The sequence below is a fragment of the Misgurnus anguillicaudatus genome, chromosome 5, assembly GCF_027580225.2.
Source record: "Misgurnus anguillicaudatus chromosome 5, ASM2758022v2, whole genome shotgun sequence".
Classification (NCBI taxonomy): domain Eukaryota; kingdom Metazoa; phylum Chordata; class Actinopteri; order Cypriniformes; family Cobitidae; genus Misgurnus; species Misgurnus anguillicaudatus.
This window is the reverse complement of record NC_073341.2, coordinates 21,109,009-21,131,588: the sequence shown is the minus strand read 5'-3', so window position 1 is coordinate 21,131,588 and position 22,580 is coordinate 21,109,009. Positions and strand designations below refer to the sequence as shown.

General features: G+C 37.2%; 1 protein-coding gene across 2 annotated transcripts in view; it reads right to left on the bottom strand.

Moving 5' to 3' along the window:
* Positions 1 to 18,847, bottom strand: part of lmx1bb (LIM homeobox transcription factor 1, beta b) — a 67,773-nt gene extending 48,926 nt beyond the window's left edge. Inside the window, exons 1-3 of one of the 2 annotated variants that reach the window (XM_055168702.2) lie at positions 18,555 to 18,847; positions 17,039 to 17,162; positions 15,968 to 16,154 (exon numbers count right to left, since the gene is read on the bottom strand). In XM_055168702.2, coding sequence (XP_055024677.1) covers positions 15,968 to 16,154; positions 17,039 to 17,108 — 257 coding nt within the window. In that variant the 5' untranslated portion in view covers positions 17,109 to 17,162; positions 18,555 to 18,847. Of the gene's footprint in view, positions 1 to 15,967; positions 16,155 to 17,038; positions 17,163 to 17,389; positions 17,701 to 18,554 lie in introns of those variants that run through there. The other variant, XM_055168701.2, reaches the window with a different exon arrangement.
* Between the last annotated feature and the right edge of the window lie 3,733 nt (positions 18,848 to 22,580).

Sequence of the window (22,580 nt, the reverse complement as noted above, 5' to 3'; positions counted from 1 at the left end):
CTAAACCCTGTCCAGAAAACTACCCCCATTTGGTCATACTGTATGAATAAATAACATTCAGAAAATTACATTCTCTGAATTTTGTTATTGCAAATTAATATAACCACCACACAAATCTGTATTGCCATCGGTATCAGTCGTCTGAATAATCGCTGGAAAATGTAATATCGATGCATCTGTAGTCCTAATATTTACCATTTAGGTATAGATATGTATACATTTGGTACCAATATGTACCTTTGAGGTACTAATACTTAACACACCAAAACAACCAAAGAAAGCAACTTGCTACTTACACTATAGCAAAAAGTTGTTTTTTAAGCTGTGCATTTTCTCCATTAATTCTCCCATGTCTTAAAGACTCAGGGTTAAATAACCAATTAACTAATAACAAAGGAAATGTACACCGAAATGCAACCATAAAGGTAATGAACATTGATTGCAAAGGCAAGGTAAAAGTTTCCATTTGCGGTTGCCAAAGCACCGTTAAATGTTATGGGCGCATCAGGGTGCAAAGAGAGCCTGTTGGTCAGCGCAGAGGGGAGTATGACATCTGACACAGAGCAGAGGAGCTCTGGACCACGCAGATCCCATGCTTCAAAAGAGCTCATGCCCTGCATGAGAAACAGACAACACAACTACATTTGGGTCACAAACAGGCCCTCCGGCAGAGAGAAACCCCAGTTCACAGAGAGGAACAGGTTCGGTCTCTTCTACGAAAGAATCACAGGTTATATAGTCACGTACACAAGGAAGCATATCACGCAGGCGTACTTATTTATCTCGCTATGAGTTACACCAGCCGTAGCTGAACATAAACCCAGCGCCCGAGGAGTTGTCAAGTCTCAGATAGAGTTTGACTTGAGGGCTGATGTCCAATGCTGCGTCAGGGATTCTGCTCTAGTTGTCGGCTCACTTTTATAGCTTCCTTGAAATATCTGTAAAAGAGGAGCTGGTGAGCTAAAGAAAACTGCCTTAAAACACTGGGGTGTAAATCTCTTTTAATGCTACAGATCCCTGTGTTAATGCTGCTCTCAGAAACCACTTGCAGTATTTTTTTTCTCTCGTCTCTCTTTTATTTTCCCATCTTACCTCGAAACTCCAGGCTCAAGTGTGGAGACCACATCTTCAAATATAGCGAACTAAAAGTGACTTATCATTGACGCTCACGAACTCCTGCCAACAGTCCACAACTTCCCATTTCTTTCTCCAAGCAACTCGTCTGTCTTTTCTTACTGGTCAGAAAAACGTAACATTTCAATTACGAAACACAAAATAACATCTCTTTTAATCTTCGACGAATGTCTGCCAAGGTTCCACCGATGGCTGGCAAAAGAGTTTATTCAAAGCTGTTTGAACAGATGAATATATCACGATATCTCCCAAAGAGGAATGAAACACATGGGTGGGAGATCCTTGGAGATCCCTAGCAAGCGAAAATAAAGACGCTTGAGCCTTTGATTGATCATTCGTTTCTCCCTTGAGTTCGACGCGGTTTTGGGAAGATTCGAAAACCTGACAAATAGAAATAGAGATTCATGAGTCTTTGTGGACACGGAGACAGGGCCTGTGGATGATCCTGCGGTTGCCATAGAGAAAACACACGCCGCAGTAATGCAAGAACTGTCAGAACAAAAGACCAAGAGAAAGGCACATTTTACCTGCACCTCATCGATGAAATCACAGCGATGACTAAGAAATAACATCGGAATGGTATGGGACACTGGGATGCGGCAGACGAAACCCCGGTGGAAAATCAAGGCCAGTTTTTCCTTCTTTCTCTCTTAAAATCTCAGAGCTGCGGTGAGGTTAAACCCTATAATAAAATAATGCACAGCGGTGCGCGTAGTGGATCTCTGTTTGAAAAATACTTGTGGAGAAAAAGAAAAACACATGGTGCGTCGTGTGGCACAAAACATATTTCATGCATGACTTTGGAGAATGTTAATAAGGATTAGGAACATACTTCAACTAATGTTCGGTTCCCTCGTGGGGCCATGACTGATTTTTACTCATGTTTCTCAAATGGGGAGACGTAACATCTGAGGTAAACGTTAACGTTTTTAAAAACAAAAAAGGTAGAAAACCGTTTGAGGGGTATAATTTGTGAGCGTGGTACGGAGAAAAAGAATCATTCTTCTTTCTTAATGGCTGGGTTTTCGTTCTTGTGTTCTCTCTCGTTCTGCAGTCTTTTTTTCATTACGATGTCATGTCAGGGGCCCTCAAGTCTCCCTCTGACCCCACACTCCGTGCATGGCTTCTGGTTAATGTTACATTGATACGGCTCTTGTAAAAAATGCTTTAAGCGTACAGTGTATGCTGAGTTTCCAAGGAAAGATGGACCAATTAATCTGATTATAGTCTCAAATCCGACAACATATGTACGCGTGTATCTAAGCATGTGGCATGCAGATGTGCGGCGTGCATGTGCGTGCCTGCGAGTGCATAACCGGCGGATCGGGCCAAATTGTTGCGAATACAGCAGCTGCCCTTCCACACTGAACATCAGCACTTCAAAAAGCTAGTGCCCACACGTTCTGCAGCCTGTCAAATATATCAGCAAAACTCAAAAACTATCAAATGCAAACTGGTGCAAACACACTTCCACGTGCAGCTGCTCCCTATGAGGGCTCACACAAACATCCACACATTCATTCAATGAGATATTTAGCATGTACATATCCATGTGTGACCATTGCGTTGGTTTACAGCAGTGGTTCTCAATTAAATGGGTCACTTGGCGGCTAAAATGCAACAAAGAATGTAGTAGTGTACAGTACAGGGTATCAACATAAATAGGTTTATATGAATATAATTCATGTAACATTTTTGTTATCCTAAAAACAACACTAACACAATGCAACATCAAAAATAGGCCCAGACTACATTAAAGGAATAGTCTACTCATTTTCCATGTTAAAATATGTTATTACCTTTACTAAGAATTGTTTATACATCCCTCTATCATCTGTGTGCGTGCACGTAAGCGCTGGAGCGCGCTGCGACGCTTCGACAGCATTTAGCTTAGCCCCATTCATTCAATGGTACCATTTAGAGATAAAGTTAGAAGTGACCAATCACATCAACGTTTTTCCTATTTAAGACGAGTAGTTATACGAGCAAGTTTGGTGGTACAAAATAAAACGTAGCGCTTTTCTAAGCGGATTTAAAAGAGGAACTACATTTCATGGCGCAACAGCACCTTTGGGAGTACTTCGACTCGCCTGAAAAGTCCGCTCCCCTTCTCACTCTCATAATGGGAGAGGGAGGGTGTTACTGCGCTGAGTCCAAGTACTCCCAAAAGTGCCACCACGCCACAATATATAGCTCCTCTTTTAAATCCGCCCAGAAAAGTGCTATGTTCTACTTTGTACCACCAAACTTGCTCGTATAACTACTCGTCTTAAATAGGAAAAATGTTGATGTGTTTGGTCACTTCTAACTTTATCTCTAAATGGTACCATTGAATGAATGGGGCTAAGCCAAACGCCATCGAAGCGTCGCAGCGCACTCCAGCGCCCACGTGCACGGACACAGACGACAGAGGGATGCATCAACAATTCTTAGTTAAGGTAATAACATATTTTAATATTGAAAATGAGTAGACTATTCCTTTAAAGGGAGAGTTCACCCCAAAATGAAAATTTTCTCACCGTCATGTTGTTACATACGGGGCCCCTAAGGGGACATTGAGCAAAAATTAAATAAAGTTTAGCTTTGCGTGCGCACGTGAAACTACCGCGTGCGCACATGAAACTAAAGTTACAAAAAAGTTCTGCACATGAAGGTTTCTCGTGAGCACATGAAAGTTTCACGTGAGCACATAAAACTAAACTTTAGATTTTTTTACTCCAATGTCACCTTAGGGGCTCGGTAGTTACAAACCCTTAAAAAAATTGTTCTGCTGAACACAAAGGAAGATTTTTGTAATAAAGCAGGAAACAGAAGCACCATTGACTTCCATAGAAGGAGAAAATACTACTATGGAAGTCAATGGTGCTCAAAAAAAGTTTGGTTACAAATATTGCTCAAGATATCAAGATAATTTCAAGAGAACCGAGAAATTTATACAGGCTTGTAACAACATGAGGGTAATTGTTTTTTGGTTGAACTATGCTTTTAAATACAGGTTCACTTATGTGTTTTGTGCGGTAAATATCAACCGCTAAGTGTTTCAAACCGTCAAAACTCTAGAAACATTCAGAATCCAAACATTGACATTATAAAGAAAACATGAAACGTAAACGTTTTAGCCGTTGTAATGTTACAAATTTTGCACATTGTTGGGACTGTGCAGTTTAAAGCTAATACGCATTGTTTACCACTTTTGTTTACTTTCCTTCAATAAACAAATTGAGTACAAGGCTGTGTAAAAGTAAACAGGTTCTGAAGCAAAACCAGTTAAGAACCTCTGGTTATTTACATGCCATCGTTAAAAGACGTTTGTACTCAAACATAGATGGGTCAGCACAAAGTTGCAACTGTATGCAAATACAGTCCGTGTGTGGGTTACAGACAGCTGCTCAGACCAGCCAACAACGTCAGGAAAACTGTATGAAAAAGATATGGGAGCGAAACCATATAGCTCTGTCCAAGCCTTCATGCTCCATTTGATAGCATAACAGTAAAGCACTTAACACTTCAGAGGTGATCATTTGTTCTTCTCCTCTTTCATAACTGGCCCTGACATTATGTGTTTGCAGTGCTCTTTTTGAAGAACTTGACACATTGCTGTTGACAGTTTGGTTTGGCTAATTGTAGATAAGGCAGTTCGTGTATTTAGAGGCCCTTTGAAGTACAGAGAAATATCATCTGACAATACTCTACTGATATTCTCACAGCAAGAATTGACCAACCTGATCTCAAAGGAATTTGTATTTTACAAGGTGGCTCATTCATATGAATTCTTACACTGTATAAAAAGTGCAACATGATTTTTTGCAAGTCTATTCAATCTACTATTTTAAGTTTTTACCTGTTGTTTAGTTAAAGTAACATAAAAATGTATGTTGATTTGACAAAAAATTAAATTTTTACAGAAGTGAATTGTGTATGATTATAAAAAAGCATTATTAGTGAAGCCCCGACCCTAAACCAGACCACACATTTCACATATTTTTGAGGAAAAGAATATTGATCCAAATTCAGATTAAGTCTGTGTGTAATGCAGCATTTAGCCAATGGGCATCCAATAATTACAGATATTGAACGACTTTACACTAATAATAAAGAACTGTAATATCAAAAGAAAAAGTGATGTAATATCATACTATATTGCAAGGTCCCTGCTAAGAAGCTAACAACCCTGAGTGTTATGCTGTTTTGATATGTAAAACATGAAAATATAGCCCACAGATTAAAAAAGAGGGATTTGTGGTGAAGTTGACATAACAAGAGAGTAAGATAATGAAGCAGTTTAATGTCTTCTTATGAATTGTGATCCTTGAGATAGAGTTGCCTCCCAACACTGTCCAATATCTGTCTGCTTGACAGATCTGAGAGACCTTAAGAGCTTTACACAACACAAACACACAATCCCGCCATGGGGTCAAACAGATCATGCATACAAAAATGAATACAAGAATGTTCTGATAAGATTTGAATCATAAAAAGTATGTACAGATAGACACCACACCTATACAAAACTACAATTATTAAATAAATGCAACAAAATAAAGGAACCATTGTGGTTGGAGCCTCACCATGAATAAGAAAACAATTTCGATGACAATGGAACAAGAAAGGGACATCTAGTACAGCAAATATATCAGAATCCCTCCCTATTCTCAGTAGAGGACTCACGAATGACCTCTTGAATCACTGACGTACAAGACACCTCCGCATCCCACGTAATGTGGGATCTTGCATAAGTCAATTATATCATGGTTAAATATTATGCTTACCTAGAGCTATTTTCCTCGACATAGAAGCCACACCAAAGTGGTAAACATACTGTGTGTTTCTAATGCCGAACGAAGACAACCAACGTGTATTTACACAGAAGTCACAATTGCAGGAAACGATAGTATGACGACAAACATGGCAGGGCGGCAGTAAAAATTCTGCCACTTTTTTTTACTGTGACCCTGATATACGACTTCATCGCTTGTGGGCAGGGCCTTGTATAAGACGTTTGGTACAACTTGGATTAACAAACAATATGTATTGCTTGTTAATTTGCACTAGTTGATACTGTATCTATATCAGGTTTATTATAGTAACATTTGTACAAAAAAACACATCTTTCCTACTAAAGTATATTTGAATATGTGCATTTTTAAGATATTATATGTAGTATAATAGCGCTTTTCCATTGCATAGTACCCCACGGTTTGGTTTAGTTTGGGTCGTGTCAGCTTACTTTTGGGAGCTTTTCCATTAGGTGCAATATGTGGTACCCGATACTTTTTCGTACCACCTCGGTTGGGGTTCCAAGTGACCCGAGCTGATACCAAACATGACGCGAAAACACAGTAGTTCACTGATTAGTCTGATAGAAATGTCACTAACAGCGTCATCGCTATAATGTTAGCTTTACCTTTAGTGCTAGCTTGCGCTGTCTCGAGCAAACATGTTGTAATCTGTGCTCTGCTATAAGCTCCCAAACTCCCTTTTAGCGATGAAAAACATCCACATGTTGAGAATCAGGGACACCATAACAGTTTTTTCCAGACTTGCAGTTTGTGGCGGAACATTATATATATATATGCTTAAATGCAACTTCAGTGAGGCTCAGCGGAGGCCGTCGGCTGACGCCGCGGGTGTTTGAACAGAAACTGTCATGTGATACAGAGGTAGTGATAAACGCGATGTGCAAACATCTATTTGTTGTGGCCAATTTTAATTTTGTGGCGGACTGAGAAATAAATAAATAAATAAATGTATGGGAATGTACAACGACGCTCTCCTCTCACTTGTATGATGTCACAGCTGTAGGCAGCGCAACTATAACGACACACCTAAAATCCCTCCCAATGCGAAGTGATACTAAACTCGATGGAAAAGCTAACCACGCCAAAGTGAGGTGAGCTGACCTGACCCAAACTAAACCGTGGGGTACTATGCAATGAAAAAGCGCCATAACACTCTCCACAACAAACATGTGTTGTGATCGCAAGCACTTGTATAGAGTAGGTATGAAATATTGAATACAAGTGGATACATATGCAAAAATTAGACAGAAAATTGTTTGGGTTGTCAGCAGACTGCTTGACTCACAGATGAAGAAGTTTTGGGTGCGTTGAGCGTTCAGACTTTGCCTTCAGGTGGTTTGGCACCGTGTCCCACTAACACAGTCCTGAAGCAGAAGGACACAGAGGAGTCTGGCGCTCGGTGTGATGTGGAGCTGAGGTCGGGATACTGCCGACTCTCCAGCTGAGCTTCAAGCGCCACACACCGGCTCTGGTTTCATGTTCTGGGCCGGGGGTCAGGATCGTTTTCCCCCAGCTAACTGCAGGGGCAGGGGCCGCTCCTCACGCCTGACAACAGACAGACGCCCACCTCGGGAGGGGGGAATGCGCTTACTTGCTCGCTCCCAAGGAAAACAACAGAAGCATGGAAGCCAGGAAAAGAGATGGATTGGTCTGAGATGCAGAACATGTTTGACTCCAAAGCCAATCTACGGTGGTTTGGGAGATTGTATGATATTTTGACAGTTTTGGGGCAAATATGCAAAAACAAGACTTATCTATTCTCCATATGTGACTTAGAACTTGTCAGATGAGTTTATGTATGCTTCCCGCTGAATAAGCAAACCAAGGGTTCGCTGTAGTTTTTTTTTTAAGTATTGTGTCTGAACAGCATGTTTGTGTTTGCGGGTATGAATCCTGCCCAAAAAATGGAGGGGGTATCAGTAGAGCTGGTGCACAGTATACTATGAAAACAATAGGTAAAACAGAACAAAGAGGATGCAGTGTTTGACACAAAAACAAAAAAGTGTAATATTTTGATATTACACTGCTTTTTTGTCTCGTGTCTTACGTACACACAGTAGACACATGAGTCTTCATTAAGATGGCATTGCGGAATAAATCATCTTCTTTATTCGATTTTTGGAAATCCACAATTTTTCATTCCCTCATCCGGTCTTTTCTTAGAGTTGCAGATCATTGTGCTGCACTTGCGAGCTATGGAATTTCCCAGGAAGATGTATTGTGGCTCTTTTCAGAGAAATATTAGCATCCAGCCAGGAGACACGGAATGGTGGGGAGGAAAGGAGGAAAGCAAGGAGGATAGGAAAGCACAGACGATCTGTATCATACATTCAGGAACTGTTTGGTTTTCCTTATAAAGGTGGCATCCCTGATTAAAACAGCAAGAGAGAAACGGACTAAAAAATGACATCACACACACATACACACACCACATAGCTTATGTGTAATAACAGTGCTATAAAGAGTTCCTTGCAGTGATGCCAAATGAAGCATTTGTGGTTCCCCAATAAATCATTTCGTCAAAGATTCTTTTATAACTTTTATAATTTAATTAATTTTAATCTGTTTCTTTTTTATTTATATCATTGTGACTTAAAAACAAATACCGTTTACATGGCTGTGGTTGTACGTTTTATGTCTTAGAATCTTAAGCCAAGAGATTATTCAAATATTTTTAACATCTGCACTCCTGACTGGCACTCATCTCTTTTCCCTACCGTCTTTCATATATAATTTCATTCTATATAATTGTGCCCCCTATTGACTTCTAGCATCAAAATCTTCCAAATATTTTCACTATCCACTTTTTGAAGCTACCAAGGGTCTTCTGACCTCCAGCACAAATCATTTTAGCTGCTCGCGGGGGGGCACGCAGTCCATGGAGGTATGGAAACACGATCCTCGTCATTTCTCTCTCACGTTTGTTTTCCTTGGTCCAGTCAGCGATGGGGCGATCAACAGTGATCCCCACAGTGACAGAAGATCAAGACTATGGGTGGGGAAACAGGACGACTCTTGCTGGTCAGAACGCTGTTTTTTCGGTTTACTTTAACCTGCCTCCCGCCTCAGTTCCCCCTTAATCCTGGAGGACGACGAGACATATTTAGACCACTCTGTTTGGGATTCAGGATTCTGTCCCGGATACACACAGACTGGGCTGTAAAACTCCAGCTCTGGACATTTTTAAAATAAAAATCAAAGCACTTTTTCAGACATTATAGCACAATTGTGACTTAATCTCTACAAATAGGCTTCTGACCGAAGGCTCCCTAGCCGAGCTAAGCAATAAGACAAATCACAAAATCTTTATGAATTTGATGTAGTGACTCAAGCATGAGATAACACATGAGAAACACATCTGTGAAGTTAAGGTTATCTGACTTGAACTTTTTATAGTTATTTAAACTTAAAAAAAATATTACACTCTAAAAATTGCTGGGTTATTTATAACCCATATTGGGTAAGTATTGGACAAAATACACAATTGAGTCAAAATTGATCCAATGCTGGAATGTTTTAACCCAACTGCTAGGTTATTATAACCCATGGTTGCATAACAAAAACCCAGCATTGGGTAATTTTTAACCCAGGGCAGCAATTCAAACCCACCATGGGTTAAGAAAATAACCCATAACCATTTTTTATAGTGTATAACAGAATAAAACTATACAATAACAGCCTCATGCAAAGCATTCTGGGAACCAGAAATCATCATGAACCTTTTTCTGTTTTTTTGCTTCAGATTTTGTTTCCCAGAATGTTTTGCTTGATGCTGTTTTTTTAGTTTTACTCTGTAAAGACAAAGACTTATAAATGTTTAATGTTCATTTAACTTTGAACGTATAACCGAAATTTGACTGAAGTATGCACTTGACTACCATAACTAATATTTTCATGAACAATATAAGTTAACTACAGCATGAAGTCCATAAATATAATAATTACCAATCACATCTGTTTTCATAATCATTTAGGAAAAATCCAATGAGATTAAATCTAAAACATTCTCCCAATGCAATCTAATGACAATTTGAACATATTGGTTAATTTGGATGACCACATTTGTACGTTTTTGTACGTTTTGCCCTTGTCAAATTGGGGTTAGGTGTGCTGTTTCATTATTATTTTTTTGTTGTTATTTATTTTCTTTTTTTTTAACAATTTGCTTCGTACGAATTCATACAAATTAGCCAACTCACAAAATGCATAGGAATTCCCATGAGATCAGGCTGGTACTGCAGGAATTCCAATTTCAGATACCAATTTTCCCAAAATGTCTGTTTATAGCCTCTGAAGGTACCACTTTACAGGACAACTGTGACATTGTTGTCGGAAAGATGGTTCTGACCGCTCCTCTTCTCTTTTGTAATGAAAATGAAGAAATTTCACAATCAGGTATGCTATGTAAAGCTTTAGAAGTGGGGTTTGTGAAGAGGAAAGTAATTGGCTGGCTGGGGTAATCAGATTGGTTTCAGAGCATCTGATCTGCAGTCTAACAGACTTCCAACTAGTTGAATGAGTAAATAAAGAACTGTGGGAGCTCTAGCTGAAGACAGATTAGCACCAGCTCCGGGAGGAGGCAATCCGGAGAAAGCTTATTCCACGTGAAGGAAAACCGAATGACCGCAGAGCATCTAACAAGCACTATCAGAAGTCATTTATCCAAGTGACCCTTAAACTGTTCTGATATACAATACATATACATTTTGACATCGAATACCTGCTACATTTCTGAACGTGAACTGCTTAAATGCTTGAATCTCACGCTACTCAAATTAATTTCCATTTATGGACTTTTCCACCAAACCGAATGGTTTAGACATTGAGAAAATGCATGCGGAAACTAAACAAGGGTTAAATGGAGGGATCAAACGAGTTTATGTATGTGTGACTGTGCTTGTCGGTGAGCTTGAGCCTCGTAAGATCTCTCTCATGCTCACTTGGCTGTGAGAGAGGGCTCAGGAGGAGGAAGTGGCGACGGTGCCATTCCAAAGCACCGTCCCCGCCTTATTCTTTCCTCTTTTCTCCTTCTGACACAAATAAGAGGATTAGGGCACACAGCTTCCGTCAGTCCCTCCACTGAAGACAAAGCAGCAAAGAGCTTAGCAAGATAGCTTCGGATAGCGAAGCAGACCCATCATTCAAACAGGCTGGTACTAGGGCTGATGGGAGGCTAATCTCATTAGGATATGAAAGAAGAAAGAGAGGGAGCAAGACGGACTCTCATAAGTCCAGGATGAGATGCGGTTTTCATCCTCATAACTTGCATCTAAGACGTGCATTTTTATACTTAAATCTTCTTGTCTATGAAAAGAATGTTGAAACACTCTTATAAGACAACTCAATAATTATTTTGTAGGATTTGTGAATTTTATAACACACCAGTAATTGTTATATGTTTTTATATGGTTGTTGGTTAATATTCTAGAGAATTCTATTGTATGTTTTGCTGTTTGTAAGACCCTTGTTTTGAGCCAAACCCTCTTCATGTCCAAGCAGAATGTTTCAGGTGGGTGATAGTGAGCTGTGGGCAAGCTACATGCCCCGTGGCCTCACTTTCCACGCCAATGCCAATATTTACTAGCATACCCATGAAACGTCTGTTTAGGAAAAACAATGTGAAGGCCTGAAGCTTTATTGTTGCGTTGCTCAGAGGAACAGAAAGGAGAAAGGGCCTACACATATTTTACAGCAACATTAGAGAGGAATAATGCTTACAGTCTCTTAACGTTGGCTGATAAATCTAATGCAGTATTTTTTTTCATAGTGAATTATATTACATTGTACATTATAATATTACAAATAACTATAAATGTATAAAAAAACTTTCTCCATTCCAACGTAATATTTAGGGGGAAGTATTATTCATGCATAGGTTTCAAACATTGTCTTGCCAGCCAGCCTGACATCGCAGAATTGTACATCCCACAAATGACAGAAGTTATGATTGTATTTTTTTAACATGGACAACATAAAATTCACAATTAAAAAAAAACATTTCAGAAAGTAAACAAATCTCCAACACCGATTAAAAAATTTCCTAGTTGTAAAATAAATATCTTAAAATATTAAGAATAATTATTGTAACAGCCGTTGAATATTTAGCTCATTAAAAATATTTAAAATCTATAGCAAAACAAAACCAAGCACAAATGTAAATATGAAAATATAAATATGTTTATGTAAATATCAAAACATACATATGCTAATATGACGTTCAAGAAAAACATATCATACAAGTGTGATGTGGTAGAGTCAACCCAACATTAATAAATTTTGTGAATTTAAACGGAAAACTAATCACATACCAGGACATATATAATGTATAGAACGGTTGAAAAAATATTAGCTCCAGCACATACTGTATTTATAGTGTTCTAAATATATTTAACACAGACACTTGACATAGCTATATAGACATAGCAAACATAGTTTAATAAAATATGAGCTGTAGAGTCAAGCACTTCTCACAAAGAAGAGTCAATCTGAGAAACCTAAATAATCTATTCCATAAGTTTAAAGTTTAAAATCCCGGCGTCTCTACACCAGAATAACATCCCGTTAGGTCAAAGCATTAACCGTCTTGTGGTGGGGGGCACCAGTCGTGAGATGACAGATGATTGCATCATTTTAATGCTGCCAGGAGAGGCTGGGCCAATGTTGACACAAAACCTAATACTTCCTTGCAGAGGAACAGGCTGGCTTAGCCCCGGTTTCATCCCACAGCAGAACCCTACGACGGCCTTCAACACACTAAGCAAAAACCCCTGAAAGCTGTAAGATCATTATACCCTTCACAGCCATCATTTACTCACACCTTCATATTTACCACAAAGCATGACACTTTCTAAACAGTAGTGACACATAACAATATACAGGTTCACTTGAAACAATGACAATACAAAACAGTAAATGCACTGCTTTGTGGGTAAAACTCTTTATCTACTATGTCTGCGTGTGCTGGGAGTGTGTTCAGCTCTAGTCATGTAACAAACACACTGCCAGGACAAAAATCCACTCATGTCAGCAGGAATACAACATCCCACTCGCAAAGCAGAGCTAATTAAAAAACAACAAATCGCAGGAGAACGCCCCCACAGTGCTAAAATAGAACTATCAGCACACCGGGGGATCATCCACAACTTCCTACCTCCAGCAAATTATCCCTGGACCAAGACTAACAACAGACCTGGGCCAGGTCCCATTTACACTATAAGCACCAGAGGGGAACTGCACTTGACATTAGAAAAGAGCGTATGTTGATATCTGTTAAACAACAGTGTAAAATTGCAAACATTGAGGTTGGCTTATCTATCCATCTACATATTTGTGTGTGCACAACACTTGCACACACAAACACTGCAAACACTAGATGCAATGATAGGTACATTAAGGATTCCCCTGTATTGAAATCCTTGACATAAAAGTATAAGAATCATTTTAATCAAGCTAGAAAATACTAAATTTTCTAGTACATCATATTACTCAAAACCACTTTACTTAGATTAAAAGAATGGTCATGAATTCACTTTATTTGCAAAGGTAATATTTATTCCAAACATTTATTTAAAAATATGTGATTTTAGATTTTTCCAGTAACATATTTATTTTCAAAAAAATATTTTCTAGTATTATTTTATTGTATTATTATAGAAAGGAAGAAAGAAAGAAAGAAAGAAAGTAGAATTAATCTAATAAAACGCAATGACCGAATATAGTATATTATATCAAGTGAAATGGCGTGTTAATAAAAGCAAATCATTTACAATATAGTGAAATGAATTCCCACTAATAGCTTAAAAACATAATTACAGTATTCACACTCGGTTTTTAAATGGCACTAATGTAAAGGTCTGCTAAGCCATTGAAAAACATTAAATGCACATCGCTAATCCCCTAATAACGCAAGCCTGTTATTTCAAGTAACTCTTCAGCTACAGCGGGGAGGAATTTCTGCGCCAAAACAACCTATAAATTCCCGCCGGTAAGCCCGTGCTGTAAATAACTGACAGAGAGGTGTGAATATGAACGCTTGCCCAGTATTGTGATTTACGGGTCTAATGATTATAGGGCATGAATCAGTTGATGCGTGGATGTCATTAGGCGGAGTCCCACCAAAAACGGTCAAAGGCTTGGAGCCACAGGCGCTTTTCAAGGTTGACAAGTACAACCTAAATGAACGTCATAAAAGTCAAAAAGGTGCCAATTACATCTACTAAGTGGCCCGTCATTGCAAAATAAATAAACAAATACTGCAATTTACGCGTGAAGAGCGCGTGTGAGAGGTTTATTTGGGCTTCGTGAAATGAAACTGTAGGTTGTGAAATGACGGGGTTTGTGATCCATACAGCAAGTGTGTGCAAGAAAAAGATTCACTGTGGGATTAGACTATAAACTATGATTTATACAAATCAAATCTGTCGGTGAGGATGTCGACTTGCATTTACAAAGGCCATAATAGCATTTAATAGAGTTTAAATTTGCAATTGTAAGTTACACAGAAGAAAATGAAGAACTGTTCCCTGGGTAGGTAAACATAAATGTTCATTTACATTTAAATATAACACCGCACTCAAATAATACACACGTGTTGGTGTGAGCAGCATTGTGAAATATATGGCCTATCTCTGCGCTATAGCTGATGCCTCGAGGGTCACATGGGATGTAAGACCTGAGCTATGAAATTAATTTAGTTAATACCAACTCTTCACAATCATGTCGAGCAAACCGAAAGAATTGCCGACTTTAAAGTCAGGCAGTAGATTTGGCACTTTAATTGTTGCATCATGTCGGATAGGGGCCTCCCAGTTATCACAGTGAGAGAAGCAGCGATATTTCAAAACCTGACACAAAAAACACTAGCAAAAGTAGCGACATGCACAGAGAGAAATTATGCAACATAAGGCACCCTGCTGTCCATTCACAGCTTCAGGACAGGGTGAATATAAACACAGCAGCCACCCACTGTGCAGATTCAAAATATACTAAAACAATTTCATGAAATACGAATTTCCTATGATTTAAAATATAAATATATATATATCAAATATTTTTTATATATTTCATGTTATACATAGTGTTAAAAATTATATGCGCTGTATCAGAAACATAGCCTACTTTGAGGGATGTTGGCCAAAAAACATATACAAATAAAATAACAACGAAAAATAGTCTATATCCAGATTAATTATCGAGTACATTGTTTATGATCAGGTTTAAGGGCAAAAAAAAATCTTCAATAGATACTATAAAAAAACAATAAAAGAAGCAAAGGCCCACAGTAAAACAATAATACAAATACTATAATAATAACTAATAAATAACAATTTTAGTAGTAGTAATGTGTACTAACTGAATTAATAAATTGTGTATTTAACAATTTAGGGCATCTAAAAATAACGGGAAATTTGCACAATTTTGCACAATTAAATTTCTAGTTATTTTGGAATAAAAACAAATGGCAAAGGATTTATAACCTTTAAACGTCTTTAAATCTAAACAATAGATCATCAAATAGCTACTTTCTTGACAGATCGAAATTTTAAGAAAAAATATCAAAATTTAGCCTACTGAATTTTGACTGTCCGCGTTCAGCAAAATATTACAGCTCCAGAATCCAAACAAATATGTTTACTTTAACTAAAAGTCGAGCCACAAAAAAACTCGATCGCAAACAGGGCTATTTGATCAGTTCACAGATAACGAAAAAGCAAATTATATTTAGCCTATTATAAATTCGCCAACTTGCATGTCTTGGACCTAGGAATAGAGACGACTCTTCGTTTAAAGGCTACAACCAGGTAAAGCTAAATGGTACAAAAGACGCATGTCAGGTTGTTGATCAGAAGCCTATTATAAAATCCCACCACCACTAATACAACGAATCGGTGATGTTTACTTATAGGTATATTGTAGCCTTAATATTAGACCGATAAAATAAAATTGTGTCACCTACGTTGCTTGATCAAAAAAGGTCACGTCTAAGCTTTTGCGTGTTACACCAATATTATTATTAAAACAATCCATGCCCTTACTGTTGGTAGTCATGTTTGCAGTAAAGTTTCCTCTCCCGGAAGTAGCAGCTGGTGGTGAGCGGTTGTTGACACACAGCGCATTGCAAACACTCCTCGTGCCATGAAGACTCGTTGACGCGCATCAGAAAGCGGTCGGATATGGGCCGCTGGCACCCCTCACACACCGCCTGGTGATGGCACTCTGTCCCTGAAGATTAAATACATAATTTCAGTTACCAATTTCATCTAAATGTTTATAATAAGTATACATTCATGGGTAATTTGACAACAAGTGGTTATTATATCAGTGTCATTTGAATTCAAATAACTAAATTAATACTATAGCACAATGAAAAACAACAACAATAAGAGAATAATAAAGAATAAAAATATATAGCACGACAGCAATTAAAAAACGTATATAATAGCCTACAAAAATGTTCATAATTTAAAAACAATAAAATGTAAAACAATTAAGCCTCAAAGGTTCAAATAAGATATCAAATTAAGAGGATTAAAGTAACGCAGAAGCTGTCAGCATAAATAAATGTAATCAATATAATTGCCTATTTAAAGCCTAAATAATAATTAATAGTGTATATCTATACTAAAAAAGACTACTGAGCTCTGCATGAGAATCAGAATTATTTTTATTCTCAAAGATTTAGCTAACACGATACAGTTATTGGCTTATAATGAAATGTAATAAATATATTAAATAATAAATGATGTGTAAATGAGAAATATTTAGTTTATAAGCGTTTAAATAAATAAATAAATGAAAATCAAATTAAACTTAATAAAAAAATTCAATGAAGGTGTTTGGTTATTTAAATTAATCCATTATATTACGCATAAAATGTCAAGAAACATCAGTTGTGTATTGAGGTTATTAGGTCGATTATTGAGCGTAGTATGTAGGCGGCCGGCCGATTAAAGGCATGACACATGAGGATTCATCACAGCCGCCTGCACCACCACTTCACTACTGCCCCAAATTCAGCTATAGTCCTTTCGTACAATAACATCATGGAATTTTTCTCTAAAATCACATTTACTCCATTAATAAATATGTTTAAGACATTTACTTACCCAGCATAACTCCAAGTGTAGCTTGTCCTGACCGCAGCGGATGGTCTTCAAGTTTTATACCGTCCAACATCTTTAAATATTCCCACCGTTACCTGCAAGGACGCGCTGTCCTAATACTCAGGACCTGTAGTAATATCCATAACAATATACTGTCAGAGCTGTCCACGCTTGGGATCTCCACTAGCACACAACATAACATGACATTATAGAAGTCTCAATCTTATGCCTTTGCAACTAAGAAAACTTGTCATTGCAACTGGCACAGGGAATGTTAGCGTTTGCTCTTGATCTAATCTAGTTTAGCACAAGCACAAGACACAAATACTAAACATAGAATACGCGCTAAATCACCTGTAAGTTGCTGACCGCGTCAATCTAGACGTTTTCTGCACGAAGCTCAAAGTTTGTATTCCGGTTGTGCTGTCACGAACTGCAAGGAGCGATCCTCCCTTTCCGACACCGTGCAAGTCGCCTCGACCCCCGAAAAGTTTTTTTAGGAAATTATTAAAATCCACCAGAACATAGAGGAGATGTCTAAACGTTAACTCTTAAATTAGTGGCCATTCGGCTCCCTGCAGCTTGAGAAAGCTCAAAACTGAGATAGGCTTCAGAGAATGCACCCTCCCCTTTTGGTCGCGTCACTTTCCAGACTATTGACTGACATTGGGATGCTATTGGTGCGCCAGTGTGCGTGCACTCTGCCGTGTGGAACTAAATGCGTTCCGCCTCTAAAATCGCGTGGCCTCCCAAACCAGAGGCGAACAAGGATAGTAAACAACGCCAAATTGTGGTGAAACAATGAGGTCTAAAAACGGTCATAATCATGACGACAGCTTGGCAAGAAAGAAAGAAAGAAAGAAAGAAAGAAAGAAAGAAAGAAAGAAAGAAAGAAAGAAAGAATCTATCCATTTTTGTTTTAAGAAATTAAGTTTTGCAACAAACAAAAAAAGACGACCTACATTAATTTAGGTTTTGCTGATATTTCACACACGATGTCGAAAGTTAGCAATTTTGCAATCATTAATGCACTTTCAGATGAAAACAAACACGAATTCGACAGCTGATCTTCTAATGAACAAACGCTTAATAATAAAGAATGTGCCAATTTAGCGAACAAAACAACGACTCACAAAAGAAAGAAAAAGGTAATAATAACAACAACAATAATAATAATAATAATAATAATTATTATTATTATTATTATTATTAATATTATTATTATTATTATGATTACTAGTATTGTTATTACTTAATATTTAATTGCTGTTTTATTGACACTATTGTGATTCAGTATGACAGCACTGCAGTGTTCATGTGCAGTGTAATTACGACTGAGTATTATAACAGTAAACATTATGTACTTAATATGCATTTATTCTGTAGCACTGTTTGTAATTACGCAGGGCTTTATTTTTTGCTTGTAAATAATTGTATCAACATGAAAGCTACTGACTTAACACGAAAATTGTAAACATATATGTTGATGTTAATGGCAATAGATGCGGCAGCTTCAAACCTTACAACGATGTTATTTTGATTTTAGCCGGGCTGCTTCGAGGCCCTTTCCTCTCCCGGCTGGCTTTGATATCAGGTAGCGGAGCATCACGCCGGGTCCGTCCGCATGCTTTGTGCTTTTGTGTTCATTATGAAGCCTCGAACCTTCTGACCCTCGTTTCAGATGCACCTGGAGATCAGGGCCGATAACCACAGACAGCGGCTGACAGAGCCAGATGAAATAAAAGTCAAAAGCCCGGTGCAGCCTTATAGGGTTCACCGAGATGTATTAATAATAGTACCGACTAAACACAGCAACACAAAAAAATAATAAAAACGAGCTAATGAGTTAAATGTGTCATATTATGGTTAGATCAATTGTAATTTTAAATAATAATAATATTAAAGAGAATGCCTTAAAACAAATAAACGGATACATCAAATATGTGACGCAGTATTTATATTAAATTAATTTTTACATTTTGTAGTCTTCGTTTTTATTTTTATTATTCTCTAACCTTCGCATTTTATTCCTCACAACTCAAAATATTTCATTTAGCTGTTTCATATAGCCTAATAAAATTATAACTTAAACAAAGCGTAAATTTCCCTGAATATTTATAAAAACATTTATTACAGTACTGTAATACATTGTTTTCGTGAAAGGAAACGTTTTGGCTCACGGTTTTGATCATGAAGGAAATTAATAAATCAGTTGTATTTATGGTAGCCTACTGCTTCACAAATATTTCAGACAGACTTACGATAACCATGACTACCAACGTTAACTCTACGAAAACGTTTTGAGAGCTCAATCACAATTTTGGTTAAAACCCACAAATGGTTGCTCTTTCATCTTCAGTTCTTTATTAATTGCATGTGTCCTCAGTTGTATCGGAGATTAACTACAATCAACTTTTCGTTCCCTGTATTTCGAAATGTTTGAGAAAAAACTCACAAAAAATAGCAAACCTTTCTAAAAATGCAAAAAATCGTTTAAAACAAGGAAATAAGAACGATTTGTCCAATAATGCTATTTGAGAAGCGCCTGCAAAATAATGCGTAAAATATTGACATTTGGACACTCTAATGTCAGTTTTATTATACCAATAAATCCCTTAAAAGTCTAAATATTTAAACATGTGAATTGACACGCTATTTTCCAAACATCATACTACGAGGGAGGAATGCACGCACTTAACTCTAGCCTCCTCACGCTATACGTAATTCGTCACGCTCCCCTGTTACCGCCTCACTCCCGGGACTCCGTAGTACCTCCGAGCCATTTAGGAGACTTCAAGCAGTCGCCAAGTGAGATACCTATGACCCTTCATTATCAAATAACCCCCACAAGCCCAACACCTTAAAAAGAAATGTCTTTAGTCTACAGTCAGAAAATATAGGCCACACAGAAAGTTCATTACTTTCTCCTAAACGATTTATATTGCGCTTTCTTGCCCGAAAAGCTGGATATAAAAAGCCTATGCATTTTGGTTAAAATATTTTTTGTTTAAATACATAAGCAATGTGAGGTTGGTTAAAATACGGACTGTATGGGCAATATTGTTTTAAGGGCAATATTTTGTCACTGATAAATTGTGGGCATGGAATAAACGCATAAAAAATTAGAATTTCTGGCTGCATGTTAATATATAAAAATGTATTTTCGTTTAAGCCATAGACCTTTAAATGTAGACATAAAAGATAAACTAAACAGCTGGTTAGTATTTGACGTAGGCTAAAAGCATAAAGAGGACTGCATTTATTATTAAATACAATACTATTATTGAATAGAAATTGTCATTTATTTTTGTTTGTAACACTTTTTCCAAATTTGCTGAGAAAACCACTCACCTTGGGGGATATGTAATTTACATGCTACGTCAGTAGGGAAGACTGATGGATCGTTTACCTCGATAGTTGAGGTTCACTGGGCATCTTTTGTAATGTAACCGGGCATCCTTTGCAGGGAAGCTGGAGAGCCACTCGTGGTTCTCCTGAAACAAAATTTGTGCAAGGCTCCCCCTTGCGTTTCGAATACGAGCTGCAATGAGAGAAGAGCATATTATTTAAAAATGGGTATAAGCATATAGCAGACATACCACATACAATTGCGTTTGGTATAGGCAATACCATTATTATTTAGTATATACTTATAAGGGTACTGGTATACCCAGTGTCTTTATTAAAGTATTCACTGCATAAAAACAGCGTGTAAGTGCACGCATTATCTAAGAAAACCATTGGACATTCACAGTTGTCTGATCTTAGGTTTGACATCTGCACTGGTCTGAACACCACAAGTTATGGTATGTGCTATGAAGAAAGTAATTGCTACAGAGAGGAATGAACTGTGTCCAAGCCCGTCAGCAATGTGCTGGTGGCGTGACTTGTGTGTTACAGGGACTTGGCCTTTTGTTTGGATCTCTGGTTTACGAAGTGTTTCATAAAGACGAATCTCGTTGGACAAGCATGAAAGGCAATCAAAGCAAACGCCTTAAATGCTTGGACTACCCTAAATCGTTTCACTTCCGTCACTGGTGGCGTGTAGGCCTAAATGTTGTGCCCACAAAAGTTGAAAGGGGTTTAACGAACGTACAAAATCGGTTCGGTAATCTGGAATTTAAATAATTTTGACAACAGGCTCAAAGAAACGCAAATATACGTGATTAATGTAAGTTGCTTGAGAAAGACTCTCTAATTGTTTTCTTTCATATGTCCCCCTCCCTCACTCAAAATGGTACTGAGCAGCAGGTGTGTGGCACGTGCACCATAGTAAATGAGTGAGTGAGTGAGAGAGAGGGTTAAAAAACTAATCTTAACTCAATAAAGGTTTGCCAGCTATGCAACACTGTTTTAGTTAAACAAGTCGGATAGTTCGATCACAAGGTAAGAACAACAGAACATTCGTTAAAGGCCAAAATTGCTATTGAATAACAGTGATTGTAATATTTTTTTAAATTCTGTTTTTGTCAATTTGACTGAAAGTACAAAAGTGTTAGGTAGGTATTTTATTTTTTCTGAAAAGTTCAGTTAGGCTACTGCAAATGTTTGTACTTTCAAAAGTTTTTTTCTTGTGGTGTTTTATCCCACAATGTATATTGTTTAATTCAGTATGGAAATTGTAATAGCTTCCAATATATGGATTTTATGCAACTTGCCAATTAACCAACTATCCAACCAACCAACCATCAAACAACTAATTAGCATAAATGAAAAACTACATTATTAATTTCATTGATATTTAAAAAATGTGCAAATTGCATCAAATGGGGTTGTTTCCATGTCGAAATTAATAAAATTAAATGTATTATATATTTTTAAAAACCCAATAATTTTATTTCCTGAGGGAGGCATGCGTTCAAATAATGCGAGAAGGTAGGATGGCAGCGAGTTAACATCTCCACGTGACGTTAAATGTGTTTTAACATAGGCTATTACATCAATATTTATTACAGTTTGTTTTACAATAAATAATAAAGATTGTAAATGCTTAAAAATACACCCACAAAAACTGGCGTATTATATGCACGCAAAATTGGAATTTGTCCCAAGTATTGCACGACTTTTCAACTGTTTGCGATTTATACGCATTTCATAAGAATGGGTTGGATACGCAGATGCGCAATCAGAGAGCATCACACTGCCATCTAACTATACTTGTATTTTAAATCAACGTTTAATAAATTATTTAATGCAGGGGACACAAATTTACACACCGAAATTTAAGCATAATTTTTTAAAACAAAACAAAGGCGGCACAAACAATTTACTTCGTAAATCTTTTAAGAAGTTTTTTACTTACATACAAAACACATTATTATTATTATTATTTTATTTATTTATTATTATTATTATTATTATTATTATTATTATTATAAATTGAGAAAATAAAAATATCCATACATATTTTTATATGCGCTATCTTTATAATGTTAAATCGATTTTGTTCTTTTAAAATATCCTTCCAGCAAGTGACCTAACATGTTGAAAGTCACAAGAATGTATTTTATTTATTTTAATTACTACCACTATTACTACAAAATGA